At 37.0% G+C, this 10,810-nt stretch overlaps 1 protein-coding gene across 3 annotated transcripts; it reads right to left on the bottom strand.

Annotated features, from left to right (window-relative positions):
- Window positions 1-614: 614 nt before the first annotated feature.
- Window positions 615-10,575, bottom strand: LOC117592019 (troponin C). 3 transcript variants are annotated; one of them, XM_034285603.1, is made up of 5 exons: window positions 10,551-10,575; window positions 10,315-10,379; window positions 1,277-1,304; window positions 817-1,212; window positions 615-755 (listed from the first exon to the last, which is right to left on the bottom strand). In XM_034285603.1, the coding sequence occupies exons 1-5, from the start codon at window positions 10,558-10,560 to the stop codon at window positions 721-723; spliced, it is 534 nt and encodes a 177-aa protein (XP_034141494.1). In that variant the 5' UTR covers window positions 10,561-10,575; the 3' UTR covers window positions 615-720. The 3 variants fall into 3 exon arrangements, with proteins under 3 accessions (XP_034141494.1, XP_034141406.1, XP_034141580.1); XM_034285515.1 differs by lacking the exon at window positions 10,551-10,575 and adding an exon at window positions 10,435-10,462; XM_034285689.1 differs by lacking the exons at window positions 10,315-10,379; window positions 10,551-10,575 and adding an exon at window positions 3,585-3,753.
- Window positions 10,576-10,810: the final 235 nt, after the last annotated feature.

Raw genomic sequence — 10,810 nt, 5'->3', positions numbered from 1 at the left:
CCTTGTATTTACTTGGTCACCGAGGCAACAATATAAATTTGTTGAAACAACTCAATAACCACTGAGTTAACTCAGCTCAGGCCAGACGGACAGAAAAATGTTTCGTTACAAGATTATAACAAGAAGGGACGTGTGAGACACAACGCGGGGCTCACACTTGTAACTGTGTGAGCATGCAAAAGTATGGATGCAAAATTATGTGACTCTAGCTTTTATAGTCTCTGAGATCCAGGCGCTCAACAAAACGGACGGACAGACAGACATGGCTCTATCGACTCTGCTATTGATGCAAATCAAGAATATATACATTATAGGGTCGCAAACCAGAAATACAATATACCCTATTTACTCTTCGAGTACCGTGTATAAAAAAGTTGTATAATTTGAATAATTGGTGGCAGTTTCAGTGGCAGTTTCAGTGGCAGTTTCGGTTTCTGGTGTGGGGCATCGGTTGGCCGATCGACCAGTTCCGACGACTGATCGTACGTCCATAAATCTTTAAAACTGTGAATGGAAAAAAGGAAAAAAACAGGCGGACATCTCTAGGTCAACTTGTCCTCTTGAGCATTTATAGATGAAGATTTCCGTACCAACAAAAATAAAAGTTTAAATTATTTGGTGTTTTAATGCTGATATTTATTATTTCTCTTAAGTGCAGTTGCCAACAATTTAAGACTAGTTTAACTGCTGTTGGAGGCATTGTATAAACCAATCCTCCTATTAATCGTCGCCACCAGTCATAACTTCCATAAATTCTATTAATTGAAAACAGTCATTATATAAATGTCACCCCTTCGCAGAAAATATTTTGCAAACCATCAAAATCCACAGTGCCTGATCCATCCGAATCTATTTCTTCGATCATCATGTCCAGATCATCGTTTGTCAATTTATCATCTAATTCTCTCAAAATTTCACGAAGGACGCCTGTTGTTATATAACCATTTCCCTCTTTATCGTAAAGGCGAAAGGCTTCCTTTAATTCTTGCAGCATGGCCTCGGCATCCTCTTCAACAAGAAATCGGGCAGCCAATGTCGTAAATTCTTCGAATTCAATCTGACCCGATCCATCTTCATCGACTTCAGCGATAATATCGGCCAGTGTCGCGTCATCCAGTTGGTGACCCAACATGCTGAGAATGGTTCCAACCATGGCAGTATTAATGTATCCATTCTTTTCTGGATCGAACGCATTAAATGCATTACGAAGCACTGTATTAAAACGTACAAATGATCAGATGTTAATGAGAAATTAAGAGTATTTGAGCAGACTTACGCTCTATTTGTTCTTTCGTCAATTCATCCTAAAAAGAAAATACGGAAAGTTATAAAAGATATTAAGTTTAATACATTTTTATTTTAGCTACTTAGTATCTTATTACAGTACACGACAAATTCGAACTAATTTCTTTCCTCAAGGAACTAAACCCATTGATGCAGCTTAAAATTGCACGCAAACACTTTGTGGTTTTAGCTTAACGTTTGGGAAATATTAATCTTTGAAATGCAAGAATATGGATTTTTGTGAGGTTTTTTTAACGACATTTTTACTTTAAAAACTTAGGAAAAGTCGAAAATAAGTTAAATCCTGTGTATCCGGGTATTGTTATAATTAGAAAATTATGTATGAACTGCCAAACATAAAAGGTTGGTGTTGACAAAGAAATTACTATTCAAATTATTTTGAATCTAATGAAAGTGCTTTGATTACACTACCCGATCCGATTTTCCCAATAACCTATTTTAGCTCAGGCGTCTCTCCATAGATTTTGATGAGCAATACCTTAAACGATGCCCAACGAATGCACATATACACAAAAAAATAAAGAACCCAAGATATCATTTTTATCGACTTTTCCTGAAAAATCAGCAATTTGGCATTTGACAGCCTTATATTTCCCAGACGGTTTACTAAAACAGGTAAGCGATAGGTTTTCAGAATGCCAATGTTCTTTACAACCAAATCTCAGATACTTAAATAATCTACAATATCGAAGCTATCTCTGAATAAGATTTTAACAAAAAATATCAGTTATTAAAAACTTTTCAACAAAAAATTCTGACAGAGAAAAATAAATATAATTCATTAAAAAAGTTGAACGACCCAAATCAAAAAAAGGCGGTTTGGTTCGAAGGCGGTACTCGAAGAGTTAAGGGGTATATTATATTTGTGGTCGAAAAACATAGAAGGAAACGTTAATAACAACATATTATTATAATATATATTATTTATGAGTTTGTAGTCGCCATCAAAAGCGACTCTACTTTTTTAATCGGTACTCAGTCAGTACACAAAATGTAAATTTAAAAATTTAAAATATCATAAGGTTACACATGTACATAGTATGTGCATCACGCCCCCTCCACCTCGTGTTTCTGGAGGGGGTGGGGATAGCCGCTGCAAATGACTATCTTTCTTCTGACTATAATAATGATTCAAGGGGACCATTATTCGTGAATCTGATAGATATGGATATTCTGTAAGGAACTGCCATAGACTATCGTACTTTGTGGGTACGGAAGGGCCGTAGCAAAATGAAGCAAACTTGATACAGTAATTGATTCACATGAGTATTCACACTGCAATTGGTGACTCTAGCTATTATACTTGCAGTTTCAGATTAATGAGAGTCAAACAAAAGGAAGACGGAATGACGGACATGGCAATATCGTCTCGTCTATTGATTCTAATCAAGAATACGTGGTATATTCTTTTTAGGGTCGGAATCGTTTCCTTCTGTGCGTTACGCACATTGCTTCGACCACAAATCTAATACACCCCTTTTACTCTTCGAGTACCGGGTAGGGCTAGTGCATATGGGATGTTTCACATCTGTATGTTACTTGAATTCATGAATAAATAAAAAGAGCGTGGAGGAGTGCCGCAGGCAAACAAATTTTCTCTTTTGCTCCTTGCCCAAACAAATGTAGCTCCCATTTTCAGTGCACTTTGTTTGAAGACAGTGATACACCAACTTAATCGTTATCGTTAATCTTATTGAATCTTTATTCACTTTAAAAAATTTTAGAAGTTGAGGGCATTATGACACTTTTTGGGAGTGGGTGCTATAACACTTTAATACGTGTTTTTCTTTGTGTCATAGCACCAACAAACGTTATGACACGCCTTTGATTTATAGGCAGTACAAAGATGGCTCAATAAACAAAAAAGATATGAGTGCAAAAATAATTGGATATTTGTAAGAACAGAGCAATTTCTCACAAAGGCTGGTATAACAAGCTGTTTCATCTTGAAGTATTTTTTAAATAATACTGGAAGTGAATATTATTGCAACCACAATTTTAAAATTACTAAATTTTTGTCATTTGGTAAAATAATGATTTTATTTAATTTAATTTACATTTTTTACTAAAACTTAATTTTTCTTCAAACATTTACTATTTTGTGTAAATTAGTCTATCCGCTTATTAAATTGGTTGGTTTTTTAAATAGGTATTTTATTATTCGTAGAACTATCTGAATCCTTTAAGCAAAAATAGTCATCCCTAACACTTCTGGTCGTTATTGAATATTTTTATGTATGCATGCACATATGCATCTATAATTTTCCAAAATGACTTACGCTCATTTTGACAGTTCAAGGATATTCCGTTATACCGAAAAATGATATTTTATTTGTGGGGACTTTAATTCTTGTACACAAGTGCATACGATTTAGGAACACTGTCATACAACGAATAAGCAAATACAAAATTGGCAGATACAGGCGTGTTTTATTTGACGATTGTTTCTAAACAAATACTATTTGTTGGTTGCTGGTTTAAATGTTTTTTTGAGTATATATACTTCCACTATTTTAAGGGCACTATTTTATTGTCGTTTGCTCAATAGTTTAGGAAAGACAAGTCGTAACACCTTTAGCGGTGGTATAAAATATTTCACAGCCCCTTGTTATTACGATAGAAAACAGGAATAAAAATATAGTCTTCCCGATTACGCGATCCCAACACATTTTGTATCTTTAGCCACCAACGACATGAGTCGCAGCATCGGATGCGACACAAACTGCACTCGAGGCAGTAGTTTCTAGTATTTTGAAAAACAAAAACAATTCAAACAAATTTAAAGTGAGCATAAACATGTTACTCTCTGAATATTTTCGCTAAGGTGTTCGGGGATAATCATAAATTCTCTCCATCAGACTAATTTCCCTAGTTCGCTACGTTATTTATAGATCTACAATATGCTACAAATTTCATGAAAGAAAAATATTTTTAGGTAATATTCTTCAACCTTAAAATATAGTGTCTGAAACACAGTGATACATACGTTTGTCCTATTCAATTTTTATACCCGGTACTCGAAGAGTAAATAAGATATTTTGTAATTGTGCTCGAAAGTGGATGTATGTAACGTCTAGAAAGAAACCGACCCCACAACTTACATACATAAATGTTCTTTGGCGAGTCAATATAGCCATGTCTGTCTGTCCGTCCGTCTTGATGAGCGCTTAGATATCATTGACTTTAAAAGCTACGGCAACCATATTTTGCATCACACTGTTGGAAGTGTATTTCAATAGTTCGCCCATCCCCGTACGCCCACACAAAAGTGCAAAAATCTGCTATATTCACAGTTCCTCAGATAGGAAAAAACCAAAAACGCAGTTCCGTAGAGAATGGCCATGTCCATCAGATCCCCTAATTAGGAGCATATCGGATCATTATTATAACCAGAATACCAGTTTTGCTTATGCTTTTTTTTTTGTTACCATTCTTTCTCGCGGGGGGAGGGTGTCGGCCTAAAAGGGCGTGCTGGTGTGAAAAGTGATCTAGATGTACATGACAGATGTAGGAAAAATGTAAAATATAAAATTCGAAAAAATCAAAAGCTTAAATTTATCACACTAAGGTTACAAACATATGGACTGACTGAGTCCCAGTATTAAAGCTTTGAATCGTAAGAATCGTCTCACACGTCCCATCACGTTTTTATACCCGCTACTCGAAGAGTAAATAGCGTGTATTGTAAGTGTTTCCAACCCCATAAAGTATATATATTCTTGATCAGTATCAATAGCCTAGTCGATAGAGCCATGTCTGTCTGTCCGTCTGTCCGTCTTGTTGAGCGCCTGGATCTAAGAGGCTATAAAAGCTAGAGGCACCAAATTTTGCATCCAGACTGCTCACACTGAAACCAGTGTATTTAAAAAATTAGCCCCGCTCCCTTCCGCCCCCGCAAAAGGGCGAAAACCACCCAAATCTACAATTTTGAAGATAAAAGAAATCTAAACACCATTTCGTAGGGAATGCCCATATTTATCAGATCACCAAATTGGGATCGAATTGGATCATTATTATGGCCACAATGAAGAAATTAATGACACGCAGCGCGATTAACCGAACCTGCCGCGAGCATGCAGGAAAGATAGATGTTAGGCTAATATTCGAGGAAAATTATAACTAAACACAACTAAACTAGAGCAAGTAAAACTATCAAAGTCAGAAACAAGACAAAGCTAAAATGAAACTAACTACGAGGGAGGTAGGCTAGTATAAGAGATTTAAGAAGAGGAAGGGAGTTAGTCGAGGATAAAATGTGATAGAGGGAATTATAATCCGAGCATAAGACCCTAATGGGTTCGTGCAAGGCATAATTTGATCTGCACAGTGGAAGGAACAAAGGAATATAGTTTATAATGGGTATAATGGGAATCTTAAAGTTTACGCGGCTCAACAAGTCAGGGCTGTCTACATCCCCCTTGATCAAGTTGTGCATAAAAATTACAACAAGCATTTTTCTACGACTAACTAAGGATGGAAGATTTATTAAAAGAAGTCTACTACGGTAGGATGGCAGTATCACAGTTGCATCGCAGTTGAGGCCCCGTAGGGCAAATAATAAAACGTTTTTCTGTACTGATTCAATACTGTCCTGATGTATGTTGTACCATACATATAAATAAAATACATACAAAACATAAAATCGGACGAACAATCGAGATATAGAGAGTCTTCGTTAAATAGGGGTCATCAAATTCCTTTGACCACCTCTTTATAAACCCAAGCAAACCCATGGCTTTATTTACTATGGTAGAAATGTGTTCAGAACACTAGTTAAACACCTAGATCATCAGCCAATGTAATTCTCTCAAGAGAACTACCGCAGAGGGTGTAAGGAGCCAGGAAGGGGCTGGAGCGATAAAAAGTCATCACAGTGCACTTCGAGGCATTAAGTTGTAACATATTTGCACAGCACCATGACTGAAAGCTTTTGAGATCTGATTGCAAGCGAGTGTGAGATGAAATGTCCTTATACTTGATGCAGAGATTAACATCATCCGCATACATAAGTACTCGAGAATTTGTCAATACAGAAGGCAGGTCATTAATAAAGAGTGTGAAAAGTAAGGGGCCTAAAAGGCTACCCTCTGGTACTCCGGAAGTAACCATACTAGGTAAAGATAAGGAGTTTTTGAAGAGGACTCTCTGAGACCTATAACACAGGTAGCTAGAAATCCATCTCAAAAGATTCGGCGGAAGCACTAGAAGGTCAAGCTTTTGTGCAGGAAGTGAAGGATTTACAGAATCGAATGCCTTACTGAAGTCAGTGTAAATAGCATCCGTCTGCAAGTTACCTTGGAATCCCTTAATGACAAAGGAGGTGAACTCTAAAAGATTAGTGGTTGTTGATCGTCGCCGTATAAATCCGTGCTGAGCTGGAGATATAAGTGATTTGCAGAGATGCTGCAAGTGAGGAGTTAAAATGTTTTCTAACATTTTAGGAATATCGGATAATTAGATATACCTATATTGTGTTTACCCTCAGATTTGCTACCTTTCTTATGGAGGATTCCTTCCAGATGGGGGGAAAGCTAGAAGAATGGATGGATAGAGTGAATAGTTTAAGCAAAGGTCCGCACGAGACTCGGCACAGTACCTGGGTACACAGACGGGAACTCCGTCAGGACCCGGTGAAAATAAAGGCTTAACTAGTTGAAGTTCATGAAGTAAGGAGCTTTCATTAAATAAAGGGCAGAAAATGCCTTTCGAACTTGGTAGACTATATGAATACACATGACCGAGGTAGCTCTCCTAGGAATAGGTCGTTGAAAAAATTGTGCAAAAAGATCGGCGATTGCCTGATCATTGTTTCATATTCATCATATTCAAAAATGATAGCGAGGATGGATGTGCGGATGTTCTACCCTTACTGTTTACAAAGCTGTAAAACTATTGTGGGTCCTGTGAAAAACGTATCCTGCCTCGAAGGAGGTAGTTTCTATGGCATTGAGCATATGGAACAGCGAAATTTGACCGAGATATTAAGTAATTAGAAAGAGAAGAGGGAGAACCAACTTCTTGAGATTTTTTAAATAGTTTTGATTTGAGGTTTTTTAGACTGGATAACTCTTTGGTGAACCAAGGTGGCTTCGCAGATCTAGTCGGACATGAGAGTGGGACACACGAGTCAAAAAGTGTGTCAAGTATATTGTAAAAAATGTTTGTGCCTTCAATAACGTCAGTGAGCGAGTACAGAGCGGACCAATTAAAATCCCTAATTAAGTTATTGAGCTTCGTAAATTCGGCTTTACGAATTTATGTACCACACGATCCAAAACAGTATGTCCAGTATCTACCGACACTTCGAAAGTAGGATTATAGCAGTCTTATGGTATAGTGAGCGGAAATGCTCGTGTTAACAACGCTACGGTCGGATCCGAGACAAAGCACAGATCAAGCAATCGACCCAAGAAGTTTTTTACATGGTTGACTTGACACAGGGACTTGTCTAATAAGCCATCAATAAAATCAAGTCGTGACATGGGCACAAGGTTATTAGACTCGTTAACCGAAGACCAAACAGTACCTGGCAGGTTAAAATTCCCAAAAACTATCATATGGTCTTTATCAGATAGCGAGGAAGAAACAGTTTTTAAGGCGGACAAATGCTGATCGTGCTCAACTTACTACGTAAGCCGCGAGCATTTTGATAGGCTACAAAGAGGGAATTTAGTTTTTTTGGAAGTGCAAATGGTGTCGAAATGAGTTGGAGACACGCTAATCTTGAAAGAGGATATCTCCCTGGCATAAGAGAAATTAAACTTCTCCACCTTAAAGCCATCGGCTTTTATTTTGTTTTGTATAAAAGCAGTAACATCATTAGATGTGAGGTCAGGGGCAAGCCGAGAGACAAAAACTTGCCGCTTTGGTGGGACTCCCACCAGAGGTTTTGGCACCACAGATCTGGTACCTGTGACGGCAATATCCGGTGGTCCGGGACGTTTATTAACTGGTGGGATCGAAATAGATGGGATATGATGTGGCTTTGGAACGGACTCGACAGACAGTCCCTACAGTACTAACTGGCTGCATGTTCTCCGAGATGATCGATTCGGTAGACGAAAATTGATCACCAGCAGCTGTCGTTGCCCTTGAAGAGGCAAACGAAATTAGCTGCTGCACTATCGGAGTGGACGGAGATAGTTGATCAGCAGCGAGCGGTCGAGGGACAGGCACTTGCAGATCACGAGGAGTGAATTTTTGCGCCTAAGAGACTCATTCAGCACTTTAAAACTGCTGAATTGAGACTCCATGGCTAGAAGACTGCTTTTTAAAGCCCACGGTCAGCTCCTTAAAGGCCTTTCGCGTCTGCCTTTTAAACGTGACCATGTCATTCTGGACAGACCGGCATGCCTCGCAACTGTAATGCAGACCATTACGCTTTGAAATTGCGTCACCCACGAGGCCTGAAAACAAAATACATACGTTATCGCAGAGCCAGCAAGGGATGATCGGCTGGTCGTGGGTGAGCTAAGGCTTTTTGCAAGCCTTAGCGGAGCACATAACCAAGTATTCCATTATTTTTATACCCGGTACTTGAAGAGTAAATAGGGTATATTGTATTTGTGGGGAATAACGGTTGTATGTAACGCACAGAAGGAAGCGTTTCCGACCCAATAAAGTATATATATTCTTGATCAGCATCAATCGCCGAGTCGATAGAGCCATGTCTGCCTGTCCGTCTGTCCGTCTATCCGTCCTGATGGGCGTCTAGTACTCATAGTCCATAAGAACTAGAGCAAGACTTCTATACTATTACACTGTATTTCAAAATTTCGCCCCGTCTCCTTAAGCCCCAAAAATGGCTCAGATCTCTCTCTCAGGGTTGGTTAACCAAATTTAGCTCCGGCGAGTCTCCATAGATTTTGACGACCAACACCTTATACGACGACCAATTAATGCACCTATGCATAATAAAATAATAGACAAAGGATTTTTTTTCGACTCTTCCCTAATGTTTTACGTGAAAATTTCGTAAAGAATACATCACAAAAACCCACATTTTTGCATTTCAAAGCTTAATGTTTTTCAAAAGTTAAGCCAAAAGTTAAGCCACAAAGTGTTTGGGCACACTTTAAAGATGCATTCATTAGTTTTACAGACTGACTAACTTTTTTAAAAGATGTAAGATACTTGAGTTGTGTTACAAAAAAAAATAGCAGGTTTTTTGGATTGATCGAGCATTTTTAGTTTAACCGTATCTAAATAGATTTTGATGGTACAAAATTAGAGAAAACAATATTTATTTTTTTTCGACTTCGCCCGAGTTTCTTAAGTCAAAATTTCTTTAAACAATTTTTATTATTTTTTTGTGTGTGTTCTCGCTCTTTTTATACTTAGAATCTGTCGGTTCAAACCATTTTTGCATTTTAAAGTCTAATATTTTTCAAAAGGTAAGCCAACCCCACAAAGTGGTTGGCCACAATTTATAGATGCATTCATTAGTTTTACAGACTGACTAACTTTATTAAAAGATGTAAGATACTTGAGTTGTGTTACAAAAAAAATACAAGAGTTTAAAAATTCCTTAAAATAAAGTTCTGCCATACAAAAAAACGTAATTCTTAAAAAAATATAAAGCCCTCAGTCTATCATAAAAAGTTAAATTGGTTCGAGGCCGAAAAAAATGTTGGATTTTGTCGAGTAGTGTAACACGAGGTCATTTCTTCTTTGACTTCTTAGCCACACTGTCCCGGTTAAATCTCACAACTCATCTATTGAAGCTAATCAAGATACTTAAATTAAAATAGTATATTTTTTATAAAAACATATATTTTAAAATACGTATTATATTTTATACAGAAAAAGATAACCCTTTAGGGTTATTTATATGTAGATAGAGTTCAAAGTTGGAGCAATCGAGTAATCAGAACAGATATTAAAAAAATGTAGAAAACATTAGACATTTTAGATTTTTTATTTGAAGTATTATTTCTTTAACATATTTTTCACTTTATCCATGATTACATCTCTAAAACTATAACCACGAATATGATTTCTCACACGGACCATTGTTGAATTTCCCATTTTTAACTTCTTGTTTTTGAACAGACACACTTGCACTGGAAAATTATCTGTAAAGAACACGAAAAAATTACTGCTTGAACTAAATGACCATTCTCTACTAACTGGACCAAGTCATTTATGTTGATGGAAGCAGACGAACGGAAAAATTCATATCGCAAAATATACTCAGAAGAACAAAACAAATATACACATATTTTTGCATACATACAAATACATACTCAGTTTCATCCCACATTTAAATTGATTTTGTATGCAGAAAATGGCGTGAAGCGCTCGTGACGTCGATGATATTTTTTAGGTCCGAAATCCACTATAAATTGCCATTGGGAAAGTCAAAACGAAACTGAAAAGAGATAGTTACACTTATATAAGTAGGCAAAATTAGCAAAATCTTGATTTTTTTGGCATCCAAGCTTTGGTTGGAATTATTATTATTTACCAAAAATATTGCCAAAGTGTATACCTTTAAAAAAATATT

Source organism: Drosophila guanche, unplaced genomic scaffold (genome assembly GCF_900245975.1).
Source record: "Drosophila guanche unplaced genomic scaffold, DGUA_6, whole genome shotgun sequence".
In the NCBI taxonomy this organism is placed as follows: domain Eukaryota; kingdom Metazoa; phylum Arthropoda; class Insecta; order Diptera; family Drosophilidae; genus Drosophila; species Drosophila guanche.
The sequence above is the reverse complement of the archived record's forward strand: the minus strand, read 5'-3'. Positions and strand labels throughout refer to the sequence as shown.